The sequence below is a fragment of the Odontesthes bonariensis genome, chromosome 2, assembly GCF_027942865.1.
Source record: "Odontesthes bonariensis isolate fOdoBon6 chromosome 2, fOdoBon6.hap1, whole genome shotgun sequence".
Lineage (NCBI taxonomy): Eukaryota > Metazoa > Chordata > Actinopteri > Atheriniformes > Atherinopsidae > Odontesthes > Odontesthes bonariensis.
Window position 1 is genome coordinate 23,990,604 of NC_134507.1, and position 24,121 is coordinate 24,014,724.

The following is a 24,121-nucleotide window of genomic DNA, read 5'->3' on the forward strand; positions in this document are numbered from 1 at the left end:
TGCCAGTCTGTTTGTGTTTTCCCTTTTCTTCTTTTGTTTTGGGTTCACTTGTTGTAAGCAAGCCAGGGCTCATTTGTAGCTTATTTGTTGCGTCATTGCACCACAGTTTCAGATTTTGGCTGCAATAACGAAGGAAGGAAGCCTGTACTTGTAAAGCTAATGGTTGAAGAATTGGGGCTTAATGTACTGCATGAGTTTGCATGAGCAACTCAGACCGTATGAATTTTTTTGGCCACTAAAGCTGCAGCTTTGATGCAATTCTGCAATCTGGGCAAAAAGAGCAAAATGTTGTATCGGTCAGTGAAACTAACTGTTGTAAATAACCAAAGCCACCGCCTTAATTGTGAGTTTTATTTGGCTCAGCTGGACGCCATGTGTCTCTGATGCTGCCAGACATTGGACTTGTTGGTTTGAGACTGAGAAGAGGACTCGCACTGTGAAAAAGCTGTCATGAACTAGCATGAATTATACATGTGCCTACTCTCTTGACAGCTCCTGACAGCAATAAGGGATCTGGGGACAGTGTTCAGATGTTTCCTGCTCAGTGGCCTTACCAAAGTTTGTTATGTTTGTAAATCTGCACTTCGGCTTATCCCACTGACCTGAAAGTGTAGCACAACAAGAACATTTCAACCACGACTGGGAACTGCACTTAAAGATAAAGATTTGGTACATATTCTAGCATTTTTCTGCATTTTGTAAGGCTGCGGTAAATGATTATTTTAGTGATTAGTTTGACAGTTATTTAGGAGATGTCATTCCTCTTACACTTAAACTATTCAAATTTTGTCTTTTGTTTAAAAAAAAAAAAAGAAAATTAATGTATTGTTACAATTCTTAACCATAAAAAGTGTACCAGAGTCCAGGCAGTAATGCAGCATAATGCACGCTTGATGCTTCAGATGCATATGAAGCTTCTTGAATACCTTAAATAAATCAGTATATTAATCAGGTGACAGGGACTCTTCTAAAATTGCTCCCACTCAAAAGTTTAGATCAATACCTGACGTGTTACATAAAAAGACAAACATGTGATATATTAAAAATAATCTATCTTTAATGAGATAATCATCTTGATGAGGAGTGTTGGAAGAAGACTTTACCAGTCTTTCACGCTTCGGGTAGCTGTAGTGTTGCGAGCTTACCTGCTCTTATGGTGGGAGTTAAGGTGGGTCTTGTTTTTGTCTGACGTGAGGAATCTGATCTGTGTTGGAAGCGTGACGGTGTTAGTATAGTTCAGCCTTTTAATCTATACAGCGTTTGAAAGTGGTTCAAGTCGAGCTCCCCACACGTAGGTACATGATTTATTCCTCTGAAGCTGGCAGACTGCTATTTAGTGACAAGTGATTTTTGTTTCTAAAATTGCATGCGAGCAGAAAGGGAAAGCTACCCTGAGCTGTACTGTGTTGTTGGTTTTTGCACCCTCTTGCAGAATGTGGGTTGGGTGGCAACTACAGGAAGAGGCCGAATTGTAGATAACATGTGAATTGAGTCTTGTACTTAAACCCTGAAAGCTAGAACGTGGCTTCGATTTACTCTACTATACCCAACATCTGCAGCCTCCTCTACAGGCTCGGCTGTTATGAGCCACGTTGGTGTCATCTGCTGTGAAACAGGAAACAGGAGGCTGCTGATAAGAAAGTGTTTTGTGTCACAGGACGGCCAGTGTGCTCGGCTCTGATAACTCAAGGCCAGCGGGCACAGATGACCTGTGGTGTGTATATCTGATTTTGAATGTGTGTGATGTAGATCTGGTCAGGTACGTATGAATAAACTAATCTGGTAACCTCTCATTAGAAATAAATGTGCAAATGTCATGGAAATGATATGCAGAATGAGAAGTGGTGATTGTAGACTAAAGGGCCCCTTTTTGCTACAGATACACAGGCCGAAAACTGTTATTTCAGATTTCAATTGACCAGGTGCTCATACAGCGCAGAGTAGTCATTTAGCAGATGTATAAATTATGGAAGAGCCACGATGCAGAGAGCTGGGATAGTCCTTATTTTTGTCTGCCCGAGGACCGACATATTGAACTGTTATATTTATCTTTTTTCTCACTGTGAAATGTGAGGCGTGACTTTGCTGTAGGGCAGCTTTTTTAATAGTTGCCACTATTTCAGGTCTGGCTTTAGAGGACGTGCACTGTTGTTAGGGTGGGTCTGTAGCTCGGAGCGGTAAGGTTGACGTATTTTTACTGGCCAGTTGAACAGACATTATCTCTCTCTCTCCCCCCTGTTTTCCACCTCCAACCTGCAGTTACAACATTTATTTTTACTGTCTGTTTGTGCAGCACAGTGATGATATCGTACCTTTGAGCCAATAAATTCTCTTTGTTATCAAGTGAGTTGCTGCCTGCTTTATGTTAGACATGAAAAGAACAAAGAAACATGATGTCATGCTCCTCGACTGGACATTGTCCCTCGTTTTCTTGCCATAAATGTACGAGAATGTTTCTCTAAATGCATTTCTATTTCAAATAAAGATACGTGCTGCAAGGAGAGAACTGGTTCTGGTCAGAATTATCGGGTTCCCTGAATTCTAAGTACAGAAATACAAATATCTTCATGTACTTGTGTACATGAACAAGTTTTGTGTAATAAGATTATTTTGATAAGATATCCAGAGAGATTTAAAAACAACAAAAACCCTTTTTTACACAGTGGAATAACAAAAACAGGCACAAAAATGGATACATTTAAATTGGTTTTATTAATTAAAACTAAAGCAAAATTAAAGTAAAAAGTTGGCTTACTTTTGCTTTAATTTTAGTGTTCACCTGACTTGAGAATCAACCACTAAATGATGAATTAACTCCATAAAAAGGGGTTTCTAAGAGCATCAGAATACTGTTATCAGGACAGGGTCCTCCCAAAGCCTCAAAGGCAATTAAAAGAGCAGCTGAAATGGAAAAGATGGATTATGCCCCTCCAAAAAGTACTCGCATGGCGGTGGACGAGCTTCCACATGGTGACGGCAAACATTAAAAGATTGTTATTATTGCAAAGGTGTATCAAACCTAAAGTTTCGTGCAGGGTGTAAGTTTCTTTTAGGTAATCTTGCACAAAATGTAAGAAAAAAATTCTCCATTCTCCATTTACAAAGCTTAGCTGTGATTGGTGGACAGGTTATTTCCCTATTTCAACTTTAAGATTCATTGTTTTGTAACCACAATGAGTCTGCCACTGTGGCCGCGTCCCTCCAAACTTTCTCCTTCTCAATCTGTCTTTCTCACCCTCTCATTCCTCCGCTCCTCCTCCTCCTCCACCACACTCGCACTCAGATTAGTCATCGAGTTGATGGACCACAGCGTGTTTGAGTGTTGAAACCCAGAACACCACCCACATCCGTCTCTCTCCCTGTCTGTCTTTGCATGTAATAAGAAGAGAAATGATTGGATAACAGCGTGTTGCTTGCACTTTAAATCTTTAACTCGTTCGATTAGTGTGTTAAAGTCTAGGTGTTTAAATGGGGGTGATTGCTGTCTAATATAGGGGTAGAAAACGGAAGACATGTTTTTGTAGTCCTCACACAAGGCAGTGACTTGTATGGAAGCGTATTCAATGTGTTTTAGGAAGTCAGCTTGCAAAAATCCCAGCATGACCTGTTAAAACTTGCCACCAAGAGGCTGAAGTTCCCCTTATTTTTTCAGATTTTAAATCTGATGTTTACAAGTTCTTTATCTAGCTTGACTTTCAGGTTCTTGCTCCACTCATCGCTGTTTTAATCAGTTTTTCAGTCTTATCGGTGCCTGTTATGTCGCTGAACTGGGTGATCTCGCAGAGGTCAGCAGACTTGATCAGATCCAGAGTGAAGTGAATGCCAAGCTTCATCAATTTATCAGCCTGTTATTAATGTGCGAAGATTAATAGCTCATGCCATTAAGGACCCCAGATTAAAGCAGGTAAAGTAATAGTTTGTGGTTGGCCAGTGTGGTCATGTGACTGTTCGTGAATGAGCTTATATAGTAATTAACAACTGGCTTTGTTATTGCTTCTGGATTACTTCTTACCATTGCTCAGTCTACCAGCCAGAGAGGTGAGGCTTTTTCTGATGGCAGGGGAACAAAGGACTCAAACGCCTTCTGATAGAGGCGCCCCATTAGACAACAAAGTCTGTGAGTTTGCAATAGTTACTTTGAGCTCCTTGTACTAGCCCTTCCCTGTAATTCCTCCTCGGTGACTCCTTTTCCTCCAACCATCCCCACAGCTCTCATTTCTCTCCCGTTTTTTTCCTTTTCATTTTTTCCTCTTTGATTGTCAGAAGCAGAACTATGGGAGGTTTATCAGGTTTGTTTTCCTGTTATGCTTGCATTCTTTTTCTTTTTCTTTTTTTTTCTTTTCGATAGTTGCTCCTGTTTCAGCTCTTACTGGAAAAGAGCAGAACAAGATGTTCTGTGGTTAGTGTGGGTCTGTGGCTTGGAGCTGTTTGGCTCGGGCCCGTGGAGGCCGGATGTGCGGTCCTTGACCTAGATGCAAGTGGTGGCTTCTGAAAATTTATGACAAGTTCCCTCAGGTGTTTGCAAAGATATTTACGTTTACAGGAACACCCTCTGGTTTCGTCTTTTAATCCATCTTTGTCTGATGTTGCTGCAGATGAACAGTGCAATTGAATTTTCTGACTTCTCTTTATTCTTCGTGTGCTGGTGTTGAGTTAAAGGCTGTTAGCGCAGTGTTGACCTGAGCACCGCACGCCTCACAAACAGAACGTCGGGTAAATGTCTCATCCAGATCTTCTCCCTCTTGTTTCTTTTTTTCTCTTTGTCCAGTCGATGCTGATGAGATTAAGAGGCTAGGGAAGAGGTTTAAGAAACTCGACCTAGATAACTCTGGCTCACTCAGCGTGGAGGAGTTCATGTCTCTGCCGGAGCTGCAACAGAACCCGCTGGTGCAGAGGGTCATCGACATATTCGACACAGATGGGAATGGAGAAGTGGACTTTAAAGGTATGCAGTAAACCCTGCTGATATAATATGAACTGCCGGTACTTGACTCTGAAAAACTCTTGATGCACCGCAGCTATGCTGGCACAGTATGTCAGCAGTAGTACGACAACTCTAACAATTGCCTTCTGCAACGGACCTGATTTACAGTGAGCCGATAAAAAGTCTCGCACCTCCACAGAAGTGCAACAAGAAGGAGGAAGTATGCTGCAAATCTAGTTTTTCTGACATATTTTTATATTCTATGGTCGTGCATATTATTAGATTTTTTTTGCTGAGTGCTTTGTGTGTCTGTTGTTCTCGCTGACCTGAGCTGCTGCCTGAACACACTTGTAAAACAGATTTTAAATCTCAGGAGCCTCATTACCTGCTTAGATTGAGGTTGAATTGATTATTTTTTTTTATATATATATATATATATATATATATATATATATACACACACAAAGTGGTGTCGAATAGCAAACAGTTCAGAAATAGGATTAGTAAGGACAAAATCTGTTCATCTTATCACTACATTACTGCCTATATGTTCTCATATTTGCTGCCGTCATTCCACATTCATAAGCAAAGTCATAACAAAGCTTATGAATGTTTTAGTGATGCGGAGCCTGGTTTTGCTGAACTTTTCCTCTCTTTTCAGAGTTTATCGAGGGAGTCTCACAGTTCAGTGTCAAGGGGGACAAAGAGCAGAAGCTGCGATGTAAGTAAAGCTGCTTGTTCATTAAAACCAGAAGGAGTGCTTCCAGTTTGATCCCCCAAACATATCTGCATGTTTTGATGCTTTGGGACTAACAGCAGGCAGGCAGGCTGAGTTTTTTCCTCCTGTGTGCTCCTCATTATCTCAGGGGACACTGATCCGGGGCACAAAAATAGCTTTTATTCACCTGTTAAGGACAGATAAAGAAAAATCAATGAATAAATGGTATTTTTTCCAAGCCACATCAATTCAGATGCAACTTTTGAGTTTGATTTCATTAGGTGATGATAATAAGATCTGTGCTGGATCATCGGAGATTAATCTGTTGCAGATGTGTAATGTTGTTGGGCTTTCTGTAAAAGTGACTAACACCTCGCCTCTTCCCCCTGCACCACAGTCGCTTTCAGGATCTACGACATGGACAAGGACGGCTACATCTCCAATGGCGAGCTCTTCCAGGTGCTGAAGATGATGGTAGGCAACAACCTGAAGGACACGCAGCTCCAGCAGATCGTGGACAAGACCATTATAAACGCAGACAAGGACGGAGACGGCAGGATATCCTTTGAAGAGTTCTGTGCAGTAAGTCGAGGCCCTCCTGGGGTATTTTGGGGGGCGGTGACATTTCTGCTGATGGAGCCTGTTGTGGTGGAGGCAAAGGTCAGAGGGGAAAGAAAGCTCTGGAAACGCCACTGTTGAGTTGTAAACATTGGCCCGGTGAGCGTGCACTGCTAACATAGGAGGATCAGAATCCTCCAGCAAGTAGCTGCTGTGATGAGACTTATCTGCAGTGTGATGGCACTGATCAGAACCCAGATTCTGTCATACTGATTTATTAACCGGCCTTGTTATGTAAATAGAAAGTAGACGGTGTTCACAATCTAATTTAAGATAAAGTTCTTTCAACACAACGAGTGTTCTCCTTTTGGAAAGTCACTTCTGCCAACTTGCCTCTTGTTGGACCCTGGAGACATTTTTCTGAAATGAAGGGCTCCGTTTCTGACTCTGACAGACTGTAGATCTCCAGAGCCTTGGACTAAAATGGCTCTTCGTCCTTGTGCGAGCTCGTTTTCAGGAGAAGCTGCGCAGCTCAAACACTTCAAACTTCAAGCGATCGTCTCTTTGTTCTCCGCTGTTCTCGTTTGAGAGCAGTTTTGACAAAAAAAAAAAAAAAAATACAGAGTACAATGATTGAAAATAGATTTTGTTTGAAGGCTGGCAGTAGTAAGAGAGAAAAGAGTGTTCACACTTCTTTTCTGGCCCCGTCGGAGAACATGCTGGTTCTCTATCATCTCTTATCGGGACACATAATAGGACAGAGCCATCACTAATATCCTTAGTGCTTTTTCTACCGTACCGGGTCACCATCACTAATATCCTTAGTGCTTTTTCTACCGTACCGGGTCAGCATGTCCTGATGACACAGCCTGCTCTCACACACAATTAGTAATTAGAATTACCAAAAATAATTTCACATTTCAGTGATGTAAGGAGTAATGACTGAAGTGCAGTTTGAGGCTGATCACAACCAAATTTGAGGAAGTTACAGCTTAAACCATCTCTTTTTTTATTCAGGATTTTAAATGTAAGTGGACAAATGAATATAATAGTTATATAAAGTGTTATTTATCATGTGTATCACCTGTGATTGGGTTTGCTTTGTATTGCTCTGCCTCCTCAGCTGCTTGTTTTGTTGGTCTTTCTGTCTGTAGGTCAACCGGGTTCAGATTAGGTGATTGACTCTGTGTTGATTTGAGGAGTATTCCTGTGTAGTTAAGACTGAATCTGTTTCAGCTTGATCTCACTTTCATCTGTCCAAAGAATGATGTTTGTATAGTAGGTTTGATCAGTATGTATTTGCTGTGACGTAGTTTTCTCTTTACTGAAGGCTCGATGCTCATCTTATAGGTCCAGCTTCCGTCTTCCTGCTCCTCCGACGTTCTGCTTAATAGAAATTATTCACAGCCGAATATATAGAAGGATGTTTAAAGTTCTAAAATACACCTGGAGCGAGGATACGCCGGTGTATCTTGATGTCTGAAGGGGGCGTGGCACGTTAATCCCACACTTTAGATTGAATTAGAATGAAATGGTGAAAAAATAAAAGCAGATTTTAAGCTCATCTGAGAGAAATAATTACATGAAGTGATGAGCTGCAACTAAACAATGGTTGGCTGATGCAGTTGTCACACATCGTGTTTAGTTCAAAGTCTGTCATCGTCTCCTCTGCTCACATCTCTGTCGGGATTCAAATGGAGGAATCGATTGTGTGCACGGGATGGCGACGCCGCCCTGCCCGAGTGCTCTGCGCACAAAAGGTTTTTTTTCTTAACTATCTTGCAATCAACCAGGTTGTTGCTCCCCCTAGACTCCCAGGTTACTTCAGGCTGTCGAGCTCACCGGTATGTTCATCTCTGATTGGGCCTGTGCCGCCCAGGGATTAGCCCGTTTAACATTCATTTGGTTTCCAGACACGGCTTCAGACCTGTGATAAGCCACAGCTTTGGATTCAGCTGTATTTGAGCTCCTGAACAAAACCTAAGCGTGTGCACTTTAAACCTGTAGTTATCATTCAGCTGTGACCGTGATGGACGCTGGACTAACCGGTGTGTTTTCTTCTCCCTCACCGTTTCCTCCAGGTGGTCGGCGGTCTCGATATACACAAAAAGATGGTGGTGGATGTGTGAGCGCTCTCCGCTTGCTGAATCCCCCTTCTTGCCCTCAACACTTGCTTTCTCCACCATCTCTGAAGATCTGCTCAAGACGTCCGGCAAAACGCTCTCTGTGTAACTCAATGGAAGTATTCTCTCTTTATCTCTTATCTCTCTGTGACGCCACTTTTTCTTTCAAAAACCACAGGCCTCGCGAAGCCAACTTTGAAGTGTTATTGAACTGTAAATCCTCAATAACCCGGTCGTAGCACTTTAAGAGACTGAAGGACATCCTTTTGTCATTTGCAAGAGCATCTCCTGTTTTTGGATGAGAGGAGAGGAAGGGGGGAAGGAGGGCGTCGTGAAGAGGCTGGTTGGCTTGTTCATATTTCATCTTTACTTTCTTTTTTTTCCTTTCTTTTTTTTGTTCATTGTTTTTTTTAATATTTATTTTATTTTAGTTTTTTTTTTTTTTTTTGTTCGTGTCTTTTATAAAGAAGAAAAAAAACAAGTATATCTATGGTTGTCTCGTGAGGGGAAGTGTGTCGTGTATTAACACTTGACTTACAGCGCAACTAGAAAGTAGGGTATGAAGTGCCAACCAGAACATATCCAGAAACCAGTCCAAGTTATTACCCGTCATCGCCGCGGTCATTCGAGCCGGACAACCTGGCGTGCGACGCTTCCACCTGCACGACCTGCGAGTCGCGTTAGACTTAAAACCCCCGATTTTTCTTTTTCCAATTTTCTCTTTTGTCCGTTTTTGGCTCGGGCGCAGTTTGAACAGACCAGTAAAGCTTCCAGTCACTCTTAGCAAAGCGACTCATGTCTTTTTCTTTTTTCTTTTTGTAATGAGATTGCTAGTTTTATTTATACATAAAAAAAATGTGTTTATATTGTTGGAGATTCTCCTTGTTTCCAGTCATGAAATTATAGGTAGATAAATCAATGCCAAGAAAATGTCTTTCCAAATAAAAAAAATAAAAACGTTTAAAAAGCAAAAAAAAAAAAATGTGGCTGAAAAATAGATATGTGGTTTTACTCTTGAGGGGCGCATTTTACATCCGGCGGCGTGCATCCATAAGACAATCTCCGATGCTGAGAATAGCTCCGCGTTCACTAACGGACCGTAGTGGACTCATTAGTGTTTCAAGGCTTTTATTTAACAGAGGAGCAGAGACTCGAGTGAATAATTGTGAGATTACACGCTGTTTGTGCAAGGATAAAGCAGTTTAAGAGACTTATCTGCAGGCAGCATTTTTTAACCCGTATGTGTATATTAGGTAATCGGTGTGCGCTCATGTTATCTTACAGCAAGAGGAGAAGGCTTTGCCTCCGCTTAACACAAACCCTTCTGAATATGTGTCGCTGCAGTACAGGACGGGTCCGTTATCTTCAACGCAACACTTAAGAATCTTAACATGTTAGCATGAACGGCGTGCAGTGGGGTAGGCTGAATATTGTCGTTTTTAAGGGACGTTTTTTTCTTTTCTTTTTCTGTTTTATTTGGAAACGTGTACATTTCAAAAGTTGGCTTCCTCTCCCTCTTCTTTTACTCGGTCACAATCACCTCATTTTCTGCCCTAAAAAAAAAACCTGATTCAACCAAAATTTCATTTTTCAAGGGAAAAAAATGCTTCCTGCTATTAAAAAAAAAAAAAAAAAAACAGCAAAAAAAACAAAGCATTGGGGTAAATTTTTGTTTTTGTCTTTGGAGGCCGACTGCTAGTTTGAACAGGAGTTTTCAGTCAGATCTGGAGTGCTATACTGTCCCCCCCCCCCCATCCCAAAGCTCTGCACGGCTTGGGCCTCCCTGTGCTTGCATGACATGGAAGTATATTTTTTTTGTTGTGCATGTAGATCAATTTTTTGAAATAATCCTCTTGTTTACACATGGATGGTGATGTTAATATATTTAAGAATTTAACGGTATACAATATGGATGTTGCCAAACTTTGGTAAATGTACACATATTATGAGAGGTAATCCAAATGAACTGAACTACATGTAACTTTTTGTATTTTACCCGGGTCAGCGAGATGCTTCGATTCCAGTAAAAGTTGCATATCTGATCCTGTCTCAAACTGCCACACACTGTACTCGGCTTAAAGGGGAAATGTTTTTTTGTTTTGTTTTGTTTTTTTCTTCTCTTTTGTACATAAGTATTTGTTAAATGCAGTTCTGGCTCTCTGTTCTCTGTATAGTTCAGACCGCGCTTTAGTTTGTAAGTGCTACTTTTTCTCTGAGGGACTTGGGTTCTTTTTAGTTTGTGTGGGGATATCTGAAAAGATTTACGTTTGAGAACTGTTTTTTTTTGTTTTGTTTTGTTTCTTTTTTTCCTTTTTCTGCATGCTGCATCTTATGCTGTGGGACTGTTGGAAACTTGATACTGTATGAAAATGAAATAAAATTTAAATAAACTTTGAAATGTTGAAAGTACAAAGGGTCTATCATTTCTATTTAGAGATTAATCTCATCTCAGGACGTCGCTAACCAGCAAGGATGTCATTTTAGGCTGATTAAAGGGATAGTTTGCCTCTTTTGACATGAAGCTGTATGACATCCCATACTAGCAATATTATTTATGAACATTTTCTTACCCCCCGCTGCGTCCTGTGAGCCGAGTTCCGGCCTCGTTTTGGCGTCAACGAAGGTAGTCCGGCTAGTTGGCTGGGGCTAAAAAAATAAAGCGTTTTCCATCTCAAAACAATATGCGTTCAAAAGAGTAATACGTTTGCATCACAAAATCGTTCATCCAGAAAAAGTCAGACCTCACAATCGCTTGGCGCTATTTTCTCTCCCTTCGTATCACTGCGTGCTGTGTAAACTGTGCAGACCGAGCAGTCCCCTGCTTCCCAGCAGTAAACACCGTAACGGGCGCGGCTATCGACAGGTGGCAATCACGGAGTGATACAAGGGAGAGAAAATAGCGCCAAGCGATTGTGAGGTCTGACTTTTTCCTGCACAACGATTTTGTGAAGCAAATGTATTACTCTTTTGAACGCATATTGTTTTGAGAAGCAAAACGCTTTATTTTTGTGGCCCCAGCCAACTAGCCGGACTACCTTCGTTGACGCCAAAACTCGGCTGGAACTCGGCTCACAGGACGCAGCGGGGGGTAAGAAAATGTTCATAAATGATATTGCTAGTATGGGATGTCATACAGCTTAATGTCAAAAGAGGCGAACTATCCCTTTAGGTCTTCAGAGTATGTGATTTGGGGAAACACTGACATGAATCATTCAAGCATAAAATTAAAAAAAAAAAAAACTCTTAATTCCATGTTTCAATTTATTGCTAAACATATTTCCCATTTTCCTGGCAATAAAAGTAGAAATGATATGTGGCTGTAACGTGTCCTCAGAGTAAATGATGCTGACCAGAAATGTCAAACATACATTTTGCATTCAAAGCAGTCAGTGTTGAGTATGAATCACATCCTGATCCAAAACGCATTATACATGAAACTGACAAACAAATGAAGGTGGGGTTTTTTTTTTTGTTATTATTTATTTACATAAACTAAGACACCATCATTTTTTTTTATGTTTGCATCATAGCTCTATTCCTCATATCACTGCAGCTGATCAAACAACTGTGTGGCCACTGTAGAGGAGATGAGTTGTCGGTCCAAAGCACCAAAGTCAACTGTCTTAGGTCATCACCAGCCCGGGGATGAAGAGATAAATACACGGAGCAACCAATCAGACTTCAGAATCTCTCTGCGGTCCTGGTAGCCACCACTCTGATGTTGCCATAGACCTTTGATGGTGGACTTCCTGTGGGGGTAAAAGGGGTTTAAAGGTCACTTCTAAGCACTAATGCACATTGAAAAAGTTCTGCTTCAAACATGACATCAACCAGATGATCTGCTATTCAAAGACAGTCCTTCTTACCTAAGATTAAGTTACATATCGCCGTCCGGGCCATCTTGATATTCTGGAAAGAACCCAATATGTGGACTTTTCTGTTGGGAGACAGGAAGGATGGTTAATATGGGCTGTAACAGGACAAAAAAGGCAAAACCTGAAAACTTTCAAGCTTCTTTTAATTTTAGAAAACACGCCCCAGTGAAACTGTCAAAAAACATCAGGCATTAAACTCAATAATTAACTCAGTTTTTTTTTTTTTTTTTTTTTTTTGCAGTGTTGGCGCAACGTTACTCACGTTTCTGCGAGCACAATGCGAGTCTTTGTCACATTTTCAATCGTGAATTTAGTTTTTCCTCCCTTCCCTGCTATTCTTCCAATAGCCCTGGACAAGTGGTCTCCCTTAAGAGGCTTCACTGCAAAAACACAAGAGGTTCAGTGTGCAGCAGGGGAAGAAAAGGTAATAATATGCCAGTAGTTTCAGAGCAGACACAGGTGCTATCTTACCGTCCGTGACATCAAAGCTTTCAAGAAAAAGCTCGTCTAATCTGATGAGAGCCAGGGCATCCTGGGTAAAGGAGAGTGATTAGACTCAACATCGAGATGTGCATCTTCTTCTAAAACCACCCAGAGAATTTGAACTATCCAACAAAACAAAAGAAAAACAGAAACCTTCCATTTGTGTACTCACTTCAACCTGGAATCCAAGAACGAACGCTTTGACGAAATCTGCTGCTTTTGTGAGGGAGCCGATGTCCTGCGTTTCTTTGCATGTCTGAAAGAAATGAAGTGTAATAAAGACACGACTGTCGGCATCAGCAAAAGAAACCCTGCATATGGGACAGTCGATACTGCTAAAAGGTGTCACGGATGCTTACTTTGATTTCAACGGTTCTGGTTTTGAGGTTGAATCGGACTTGAAGGTGTAAATTCTCTACGATGGGAGTGAAAATCTTTAGCCAGTTATCCTTCAGCGGGGTGTATCTGTGAGCCGGAACAGCAATTTTTCGCATCTCATCTGGTCCCTGGAACATTCACAAAACAATTTATTTTTTACTAAAATAAAAGGAGTAGTGGGTATTTAACCTGTCCTTCACTGATAAATCACAAAATGCACGGGATTGCTTCATGACAGATGTGTAAAATGACCACAAAGAAAAACAAAATGTCAGGAAATGTGAAAAAATGACAATACAAAGAAGTAAAAAAAAAACTAAAAGATAAATCCTCACATGGATACTATAACCACAGAGAAATAAAAGAGTATTAAAAAGTGGCTCAAAACAAATTACGAGAAGAGGAATAAATGACTAAAAGAGTAGCAAAATGACAAGAAAGAGGTTTAAACTATATGGGAAATATATTATTTACATAAGAGGATGGTTTCATTTTCAGTACAGGCCAATTCATTTATTTATTTTAGCTTAACTAATAATGAAAATAATAACTCATCTCTTTTTAAGCTCTACTTAAAGTTGTTGGCTTTAAATCAAAGAACGGGCAGTGACAGCACACTGTCTAGACTTTAAAAAGGCAAGCGTACTGGTGATTGCGCCTGTTGGTGCTTCATAACTTCAAATTACTGATGCATCAAACTGAGATGCTGACTGCACAGTTGTGGTTGGCGACACCACCTCTTGTACAGGTGTAATCTGCAAAGAGCTGAAGTGCCATCGGAAATCTGAGTTATGTACAAATCAAAACGTTTGATGATTGGAAATACACAGTGCGTCATGGAGAGGCTGATACGCATGATGTCAGACTGTAAAAAAAAAAAAAAACCTGACCATATCCATTAGAGTAATGAAGCATGAGCTGATGTGTGAAAATAGACTGGGACATAAGAGGTCATTATCATAACAATAATCATTGTTTCCCCTTTAAGGAGATGGAGCTTTGCAACTTCAATAACAGCAACTGAAAGTAAGTTGGCGTTTGTATTGGAAACGTGGACTAAAGGTATAAAATACTGTGTGCAGTTTTGCATAATTGTGCATTTCATATTCAATAAAGTAGCTGAGCCAACCAAAGTGTCATTATTTCGACACGACAGTAGTTTATGTCATGTAGGCCTACAATATAGCATTGTATAATCAGTACGGGGGACTTGGCAGGACACCGGGGAAACCACAATGTGTGTTTCTAAAGGTCTACTCCTTGTGTTACAAGTGCAACTCTCAGCAGCTCAACAGTGCCGTCACAAGATTGTAATGCGCATGCGCACAGCACTATCTTTCTTAAAGGGGTAGTGTGGGAAAAGCAAAATGAAAAGACACATTAACAGTAGAACACGCAGATAATACGCAAATGATGTGTACACAGGCTGAATTACCCGCAATTGATCGCTTGAAATTGGTGGAAACTGTGGCCTCTTGCTCGCCACGGGCCCCTCTGTGTCCATGTCCACTCCGACCTGTTCATGTTTTCGCTTATGGCTCTTTTTAGACTTCACCTTCGTGAAGGAATCTTTGTCATCTTTACTCTCCATGGCCGCGCCGGTGTCTGGGGTCGGATTTGTATCGTTGTCCATCCCGCAAGAAGTTTTTAAAATCAGATGATACGGTCAAAACTGAAGCAGAGAGTGGCCACACAGGCACTAGGGTGTCCTCGTGCTTTGAAAAGGACCCAAGCAGCAACGTCATCAGCGCCTCAAGAGTGAAACATTTGAATTATCGTGATATAATTGCCAGACTTATCTAAATATGGCACAATAATTTAGATTAAGATACGTATATTCAAATACTTAATTATCCACAGCACTCAAATATGTTATATTTATTTCATATGTGAACATTTAGTCAGGCACATTATTAGGCAGCTATAGCCTCAGATTTGAAGGAGGGCCTCTACGTCATATGTTTTGGCTCCGATCTGCACCTGCACTGACCAATTTTCTCCTCACCTTTCTGGTGGATTTTTACCGTTTAACGGAATAACATAGTTTTAGCAAACATGTCATCGCCGCTGTCAAAGCCTCAGATTATTGCGCATATCCAGAAGAGTTTGAACTACACGGTGTTCGACAGTAAATGGATACCGTGCAGTGCGAAGTTCGTCTGCTTGGGGAACTTTCCCAGGGGAACCGGTGTGATTCAAATTTATGAGGTGCAGCAGGGAGAGGCTCAGCTAATCAAAGAAGTAGGTTTATATCCAACCTTTGTGGTCTATTTTCCCTTCTTTTGCCCGAAATGTATCATGTTAAAGGCGTGTTTTGGAGCTACCTTGCTTCTTCGTGGTTTCTAGAAAAGTCTTGCTCGTCTGTGTCCATAGCAACAAGCGACAAACAGACAGCCCGAGGAATGTCACAGTAGTAAGTTAATTAAAACTGAAACGCACATGCGAGCAATTGTGACATATTCAGGCGACCGTACACATTTGGAGCTTGACATTTGGCGGGTGTGTGAAGTGTGTTTCATGAACACACTGATGAGTCATAAATGAGGATAAATATCCTTTCACGTTGCTGTTTGACTGCTTGTCGCTTTGTCCCATTCTCGGAGCTAAACTGAACCTTTACATCTCTCATGTTTCAGGTGGAGAACCCTAAACCCATAAAGTGTGGGACGTTTGGGGCCACCTCACTTCAACAAAGACACATGGCAACTGGGGATTTTGACGGAAATCTCAATATATGGTATTTTATCCACATCCATGCATACCACACCATCTGTGTCTTACCAGTAATGCTATGTAATGAGCTGGTGAAAGGAAGATTTCAGTTTGTATTTAATCACAAATAAATATATATATACACTGCCATTCAAAACAGGTTTTATCCCAAAGGCTCACTGAGGCTGCGAATGTAAAATACATTTACTCATAAGGTGAATTTCTGACTTCATTGTCATCTGCAGGAATCTCGAGACACCTGGTGTGCCAGTCTACACTGTAAAGGCCCACAAAGAGATAGTCAATAGTATTGATGGTGTTGGCGGCCTGGGAATTGGTGATGGCGCTCCCGAGATAGTCACTGGAAGCAGAGATGGTAAAAGCATTCAAAATTTGACGTAATTTATAATCAAAACTTTTTCAGTGCGTCAATGTTGAGAAAATGGAGTAGCCTACATAAAGTCCAAAGTAAATCTGATTTGATACCGTTTTTTACAGGGACAGTGAAAGTGTGGGATCCCAGACAGAAGGATTCACCTGTGGCCAACATGGAGCCAGTGGAGGGAGAAACCAAGAGGGACTGTTGGACTGTTGCATTTGGTAATGTACATCATCGTAGTATGTGCATCCACAACCATATTAGACTCTTAGAAAGTGACCAGAAAGTACATTAATTGGGGCCAAATGCACAAGTAGTTGACTGTAATGACTGTAACCATGTGTACACATACGGCGGAAATGTGCATATGCGTTCTTTTTGCAGACACATTGAGTCAAGCTAAAGTTAAACCCTTTTTACTGTGAGAGCAAAAGATCATTTTAAATTTAAGTGTAGCCAAATTCACTGCACAGACTTTGTATTTAAGTTGCTTTAAAGCTGATTTTGTCAGATAAGACTGCGGTTATAAAAATCAGGATTTTATTAGAGCAGAGCGAAAGGGTTATTTGCGATCAGGGTTCTCTATTGCACTGAGAAACTGTAGATGCAATAGATGAATGTATCGGCTGTATAATGGGTCATACATTTATTTAGGGAGATAATTACGAGGCAGACACGGATGTACAGACAGAGAATTGTATGTTTAATTTTTGATGGTCTGAAGAATACACGAGGTGCGCACATTCTTTCTTTATAAATAACTGTATGTGTGTAGGAAAAGACAAATGTGTTGGGGTTTTTTTGTATGTACACATCATACTCGTTTATGCATCTGGTCTCCACACCATTCACATACAGAGGAACAGGACTGTTACATGTGCAATCATCTTTAACTAAGAAGCGCCACCACATAAATTAAAATCACAACCTAAAAAGAAAAAAAAGACACCTCAAAAGTCTATAAAGATACCTGCTTTTTCCATTTCTATCATATTAAACGTGTTTCTACATGCGATCTATGCACAAAAGGCTCATCCAGGGTATTCAGAGGAAAACAGCAACATGAACACCTGAAAAGTTCTTATGCACCATTGAAAATATGGCCATGAATCTGTGATCAGTGATCTTTTCTTGATTTCAGACCTATTCAATATACATTTCAGGTCATGCCTTCAATGATCAGGACCGATGCGTGTGTGCTGGCTATGACAATGGTGACATCAAACTCTTTGACCTGCGAAACATGTCTCTACGGTGGGAAACCAACATTAAAAATGGGGTGAGATGTATTCTGAAACTGCAGACTGAGATTCCAGCCAGTCGACTTCTGCACAACAAAGAGTTATTCCATTGTTTAGGGTAGTTAAAGCGATAACAAGTGCTGAGACACAGCGGAAAATGACTTCCTACCATCGTTTAGTCTGCACATAACACCACAGGGAAGTCTCAGGTGAATGCTCCTTAAACATGTCATGTATAAAGCTAATACCCAACTGTCCACCTCTTTTTTTTTAATGTAGATGAACCCACTGGTGGTTGCTGTTTGTGGTGGAGCCATGCCGTGCTGTAAACATCCAGGAAGTGACTTGTTTTTTGTTTTTCTTACATCGTGACCAGGTGTGCTGCGTGGAGTTTGACAGGAAAGACATCAACATGAACAAGCTGGTGGCCACCTCACTGGAGGGAAAGTTCCATGTGTTCGACATGAGGACCCTGCACCCCACCAAGGGCTTCGCCTCCGTTTCCGAAAAGGTAATTGACATGGTTGGAGGCAGTCGGACGGATGTTTGGCTTCTACGTACGGGAATAATGTCCAAAGGTTATTCTCAATGTTGTTCTTATTACATTTGTGTGGTACAGAGGGAATTGGGGCCACACATCGATTTGAGCGTTTTCACAGCTGGAAGCGTTTGGGGTCGTGTTTGTCTAACAATTTCTGTGGCTTTTTGTTGCTGGCCAAAAATGACACTGAGCCAGTGAGGAAAGAGAAGTGTGGCTTTTTGTGGGGAAATGCTGGAAAAACACACTTAAACGAGCGTTTGTGCACAGACCAGCTCGCCAAGTGTTTGCAAAGCCTGAGAAATCAGGGGCCTTGGCTTTCTAAATATTTATCCAGTTCTTCGGTGCGATCAAGAGTTGGTACATCAGAGTCTCCAACCATGAGTCACGAGGTTACTCTGGAAGTTTTCGTCTACAAGATACACTTTACGAAACACATGACAGACAAGTAATATATAAATTCTGGTTATTGAAACCAAATGCGTTCACTTTCACGACATCTTGGCTGGCTTTTCTTAAAGTACTTACTGTTGTGTTCCTGCTAGATTTGAAGTAGATCATATTGAGTTTTTATTGTATTTCCCATGTCAGCATATTGCACGTCTTTACCAAGTTATTCATCGAAACTACACTTTGAGGTTTCAGTGACCTCATCTGTTTGATCATGTCTTTCTGGAGGTATTCTGCATGTGAAATGTTAAGAAAATGGCTTTCAGCAATTAAGTCTGGCCAGCTCACCCAACAAGGTTGAAGCAGTTGGGAAAACAACTACACAGACGGCAAAAGCCAATTGATTCAAATGTTTTCTTAAAAACCCGAAGGAGTGTTTTAAGACTTAAACAATCCCTCCTCTTTATTTTAGGCCCATAAGTCAACCATCTGGCAGGTGAGACATTTGCCTCAAAACAGAGACATCTTTATGACTGCGGGGGGAGCGGGCAACCTACATCTATGGAAATAGTAAGTAATCAGTTAAAGATAAATCTGTACTCATCATGGAGGTTGCTTTAAATGAATTCCAGTTCCTGCTTTACTATAAACTAATCTAAATGATCTTTCTGATGGTCTTTCCAGTGAGTATCCTGCTCAGAGAAGCAAAAAGGACTCCGATGGTGGGGATGTGGGTGTAGCCGGATCAGTCAACCTCTTACAGAACGTCACTCTGTCCACTCAGCCAATCGCCAGCCTGGACTGGAGCCCCGACAAGCAGGGCCTGTGTGTGTGTTCTGGTTTCGACCAGTCTGTCCGCGTCCTCATCGTCACAAAGCTCAACGTGGTGTGAAAAAAGTCGAGCGCGACAAAATCTGACGGTCAAGATCTATGAAGGCAAATAAGAAATGGGACACAGCTGCAGAGATGCACCAGTAGGGCGTAAATCACTGCCTTTCATGCCACCGAACTGTCTGTTTTCAGGCAATACCAGCTTCCATCTGTGAGTGTTGGCAGATGTCTTGATTTTGTTCAGCTGAGATTCATCTTGCCAGAAAAAGGTTCAATTGACTGAAATGGAAAAATTGTCTGAGTTTGGTCATTTGTGTGTTAAATGATAACCCTGAAAGTGTTTCACTTGGTGGCTGAGTCATGCAGAGAAACAACCCAGTGACACAACAGTTCATTTCCCATATTATCATAAAGCCTGCACCGGGAGGAAGGAATGAGTCACACAGCTGTTGGCCTTCAGCAGAAGCTCACTGGAACACCCGTCTTACTGCGTTGTTGTCAGTTTTGTGCTTTGTTAAAATTGTCACTTTTGAAATGATATTTTTTATTGAGAACTGTGATTTCTGTCTAAAATGTTGCTTTTTTGAGAAAAAGAGATTACTCGGAGCCTTCTGCCTGACATCGGGAGTAAATGATCCTTTTCTTATGAACACAGCACAACGATATGATACACCTCCTTTTTATATAGAATAAGTGACCTGTGACTCATATAAAAGCCATTCTCAGTGAGTTTCAAACATTGTCATATCCAGCATTTCAACCTGAAGAAGTCCTGTAGATCCGGATCGTCCTCCTGTCTGTCGTGGATTCTGGCGTAGACACTCCTCACCAGCGCCATCTTTGACTTTCCATCCAAAATATCTATGTATTTCTCTATGCAACCTGCAAACACACACATACATTAATACATAAAAGATACTGCAATCCCATGGAAACAATGTCATGTAAAGTGGAGGTTTTTAAAGCCTAAGGAGGGCTCCAAGCAATTTCAGGTGAAACTCAATGAGTGGAAGTGAGGATGTTTTACATTTTATCTCGAGGAGCTCAAATACATAACTTGTGGGGGAATGTGATTGTTTTTTCCCCAATGTCAAAAACTAATAAATGGGATTTAGTAATGTAATTGTGGTCCTTTAGATGTCCAGGAATTCGGCACAGGCTAAGCAAAAAAAAGGTGGCCTGAGTGTGGCATCATGTTTCATTCCAGTACTTCTGCTGCTGAGTAGGGATTTTTTTTTTCTCCAAATGTCGACATGTATACATTTCTGATAATCATTATCAGTTGTAATTACTTAGGCCCATGACTTTGCCGTGTGCCACCAGGTTTGGGCCCAGCTGCGGGTGGTCGTACTGCTCCAGCGACATCAGCATGCGGACAATCTCTCCGGTGATGAAGGCGTCATCGAAGCTTTGCTCGGCCACGGGCTTCAGAGGGAATCTGCAGTACACGTCTACGGCGCCCGGAGGGTCGCACGGCTCCAGAAGCTGCACAAGCTCAATGTAGGCGTCGTGGATCTAAACAGCGAGATAAATACATTTATCACAACTGATCTGGACTGCATCAGTAGAAAGACATTAACAATATGGAGCAACAACGTCCCTGTCCAAAACAGAAGGCTTTGACTATGTTTCATAAAACAATTCGTTGTGTGATTTTTCTGAAGCGACAGCAACATCCGACTGGAACTAATGACTAAGCCTGGAGTTGCTCACTCTGGACATAGTTGGGTGGGTGTAAAATAGAGAAGTCATCTTATCTCAGAGCTATTGTGAGCTGCATTGAGGGAACGTCTGAGATCTACAGTAAATGTGACAGATAACAGCTGACCCCCGGTGCCATGGCGATGGCCTCTCGGTAAAGCTGCTTTGCCTGGTTCTGGGTGTGTGCTGAGCGGGAGAGGGCCCGAGCCAGGCCCAGGCGGGATACATGAGACCTGCGGTTCAGTGGGCTGGACCCGTCGACTCTGGGTGCTGCAGCAGGCTCTGAAACTAAAAGAAGTACGTACATAATGACACTGTTTTAGCACAGATGAGGTCTCACAAGGACAAAAGGAAAAAAAATGCAAACATTTTTGTTTTATCTCCTACTTGACTTGTTTAATGTTAACATGTTCCTGACGGTTTCTGCACCTGAAACAGTTTGTTGCGAGCCAAATTATCTGCATTTAAAGTCATCACCTCTGGAAATTAATTGTAACACCCAGACAGAATCTTAAATTGGGGAATGCAACATATGGAAGTGTTGTTTCAGCTATTATTAAAGAAAAGCAGCATTCTTTATTACCTTTGCAACATTTTTTTTCACACCCCATCAACTCCTCCTTTTACACAACACACAGTACATGCCGTACACAGGCCTCAAATGTCTTCTTTAGGTTTTAAAAGATTCCAGAGAAGAGTTTAACTTGACGGTTCATGCCACTCAGTGCCCGTCATGCCTTACCTTCTGCACTCTCAACAGTCTCAGGACAACAATCCTGTTTAGACTTGTTGGCAGGGAGCTTGGGTTTAGTACTATTGTTGGAAGGTTTAGCTGATTTATCTGGCTTGGCAGCTGCTCCAGCTCTCCCTCTACAGGAGAGAAAATGTAACACAAAGCTGAATACAAAAGTGGTTAGGCAAGTTCGTTTATGTTGATTAACAATGTGTTTAGTTCAAGTTCATGTAAAACATGACAAAACCACCACATTTCTGTCAGCTCGGTTTAAATGGGTGCATGCACACAACATGCCAGCTATCTGGACAGGCTTTTTGTGAATTCAAAACAAACTTTTCCTCGATTCAAACTATTCCCCTTTCATCCAGAAGAACTATAATAATAAAAAGTAAAAGATTGATTTACAGTTTTGCCCTGCCTCATGAATAAGAAGAAGGATAGACTTATAAAAAGTATGAATCCAGAGGAAAACTTCCATGAATAAATAAGCATCCACAAACCACTACCTAACAGATCTGCCAAACACTCGGCTCTGCAGGCTGACGGCATGACTCACCTGACTGCAGGGCTTTTGGCTGGAGGCTGAGCAGCCTTCCCTCCTCTGTTGGGGCCTGCGGCGGCAGGAGTCTGAGCTTTGGCCACAGCCGCTCGCCCGTGACTAGGCCCTGCCCTGCCCTGCTTAGCTCCTCTTTTTCCCACACTGTTGTCATAGGGCGTCTTCGCTTGGGCTGGTTGAGCGGAGGACTGCGTGGTAGCTTTCCTGTTTTCAGCCCCCAGTCGGTCCTGCCACCACTTTTGCTCTGAGCAATCCGGGTATTTAATGATAAATGTTTAATGCAAAGTAAACACAAGGTTTGGTATAAAAGTGTAGACTCACTTCTCAGCTGTTCAGGTGGTTCTCCACTCTGTGGCTTGATCTCCAGCTCAATGCTGGCCTGTAAGCTGAGGCAGGCATCATTTAGGGCTTCACTGGACCTGTCTGAATTCGGGTTGTTGTCATATTGAGCGAGCTGGGCCAGGCCAAGGAGGCACAGGGAATGACTGTCCCGTGGAGTGGTTACCACTGCCAGTTGGCATGTCTGCAGCAGTGGTAAGGTAGGAAAAAAAGTTCAAGTCTGTGACTCCGTCACACTAGGCACTTTATTACATTTATAGTCAAAACACAGACGAGCTTCAATGGACAACAGCTCAAACCACTGAGAAATTTCTATGTTATTGTAAACTTTTAAGTGCACATGAGTGTGGAATACTCCTACTCTTTCCTGCATGTCCAGCAGCTCCTGACAGGGAGCGATGGTGGTGAGACGTATGAGCGCTGTAAGGGCCTGGCACCTCTTTGCCACCACGGACTGCCTCTCCGTGCCGGCTTTAGCCTGGAGTTCACCCTGCTGGATCAGTCTCTGCAGCAGGGCAAAGTGGGCATCAAGCAGTACCCACTCCAGCTGTCGGGTCACCTCGCCGCGACACACACACTGACTCACACTCTGGGCAGTCAGCACTGCCACACTGAAGCATTCCAGCACAGAAAAGAGACCTTGATTTTAGACTGTGTTCATTCATTCAGCGTGGTTCATACTGTTCAATGCTTCAATTTTACTCGTCTGTGTGTCGCTGAGGGATCCTGATTTAACTGAAACAAAACTGTGTGTAACTTACAAGTGATACACCTGCTCAGCACTCATGGCTTTGACAGATAATGTTTTCCTCTGCTGCAGCTGGCCAAGAGTGAGGAGGCCCCGCAGGAACTGGGTATTGATGTTGGACAGAAGGTCTGATGGATCCTGCTCCACCCAGCTTTGAGAAAATCATGAGAAAGAATGATGCACTTATATTCAAGATCCCACGTTTTGGATTTCCATGTTCCACTGGTGCTCAGTGGAACTAACTTAACAAGAATCCTGATTATTACCTCAACATCCCATCCTCCATCTCACCTTCACTTCCCCACACACACACACACACACACTTCCACACACTTCCACACACACACACACACACACACACACACACACACACACACACTTCCACACACTTCCACACACACACACACACACACACACACCTCGTGCTGAAGCGCTGGCTGACAAAGTGCTCCAGTCCCTGATGTAAGAACAGTGCAGCCTCCCTCTCCGTGCTCTCAGAAGGTTTCTGCTCCTGCTGCAGCAGAGCCAGTCCTGTGAAGAACCTGAGAAAAGCAAAGTAGTGCAGGACAAGCGCTAACAGGGAGGCACGTATTTAAGGAGCAGGTGGAGAAGCTGGTGAAAGCTCCTCTGAAAAGACACAAAACTATACATGTTTTAACCCTCTTTACTCTGTTCTTGTTCAACTTGATCATTTTCTAAAGAAATTAGAATAAATATGTGGTCCTAATCTTGTATTTGGTTTTCTTTCACTGGTTTAATGTGAGCTTTTAACCAACACGATATAAGTTCTGCTACTTTTACGAACACTTCCTCTGTTATCTGACCTGAGGGCAGGGTGTAGGGGGCGTAGTGCCAGGCCGCTCTGAAGGTGCTGCAGAGCTTCCCTGCTCT

General features: G+C 42.0%; 3 protein-coding genes across 3 annotated transcripts in view; 2 read left to right on the forward strand and 1 right to left on the reverse strand.

Annotated features, from left to right (window-relative positions):
- The window catches only part of LOC142396929 (calcineurin subunit B type 1), a 29,378-nt gene extending 18,642 nt beyond the window's left edge, over positions 1-10,736 (forward strand). Inside the window, exons 3-6 of the mRNA XM_075480179.1 lie at positions 4,769-4,945; positions 5,586-5,645; positions 6,040-6,224; positions 8,282-10,736. Of these exons, the coding sequence (XP_075336294.1) occupies positions 4,769-4,945; positions 5,586-5,645; positions 6,040-6,224; positions 8,282-8,329 (470 nt within the window). The 3' untranslated portion in view covers positions 8,330-10,736. The remainder of the gene's footprint in view (positions 1-4,768; positions 4,946-5,585; positions 5,646-6,039; positions 6,225-8,281) is intronic.
- Positions 10,737-11,566: 830 nt separating this feature from the next.
- On the reverse strand, positions 11,567-14,783 carry pno1 (partner of NOB1 homolog). The gene is made up of 7 exons (XM_075485174.1): positions 14,495-14,783; positions 13,041-13,187; positions 12,854-12,937; positions 12,670-12,730; positions 12,461-12,578; positions 12,190-12,260; positions 11,567-12,072 (listed from the first exon to the last, which is right to left on the reverse strand). The coding sequence occupies exons 1-7, from the start codon at positions 14,690-14,692 to the stop codon at positions 12,005-12,007; spliced, it is 747 nt and encodes a 248-aa protein (XP_075341289.1). The 5' UTR covers positions 14,693-14,783; the 3' UTR covers positions 11,567-12,004.
- Positions 14,784-15,030: 247 nt separating this feature from the next.
- On the forward strand, positions 15,031-21,417 carry dnaaf10 (dynein axonemal assembly factor 10). The gene is made up of 8 exons (XM_075480191.1): positions 15,031-15,300; positions 15,696-15,796; positions 16,017-16,147; positions 16,270-16,371; positions 17,314-17,429; positions 17,768-17,902; positions 18,792-18,889; positions 19,004-21,417. The coding sequence occupies exons 1-8, from the start codon at positions 15,115-15,117 to the stop codon at positions 19,209-19,211; spliced, it is 1,077 nt and encodes a 358-aa protein (XP_075336306.1). The 5' UTR covers positions 15,031-15,114; the 3' UTR covers positions 19,212-21,417.
- The last annotated feature ends 2,704 nt before the right edge of the window (positions 21,418-24,121 follow it).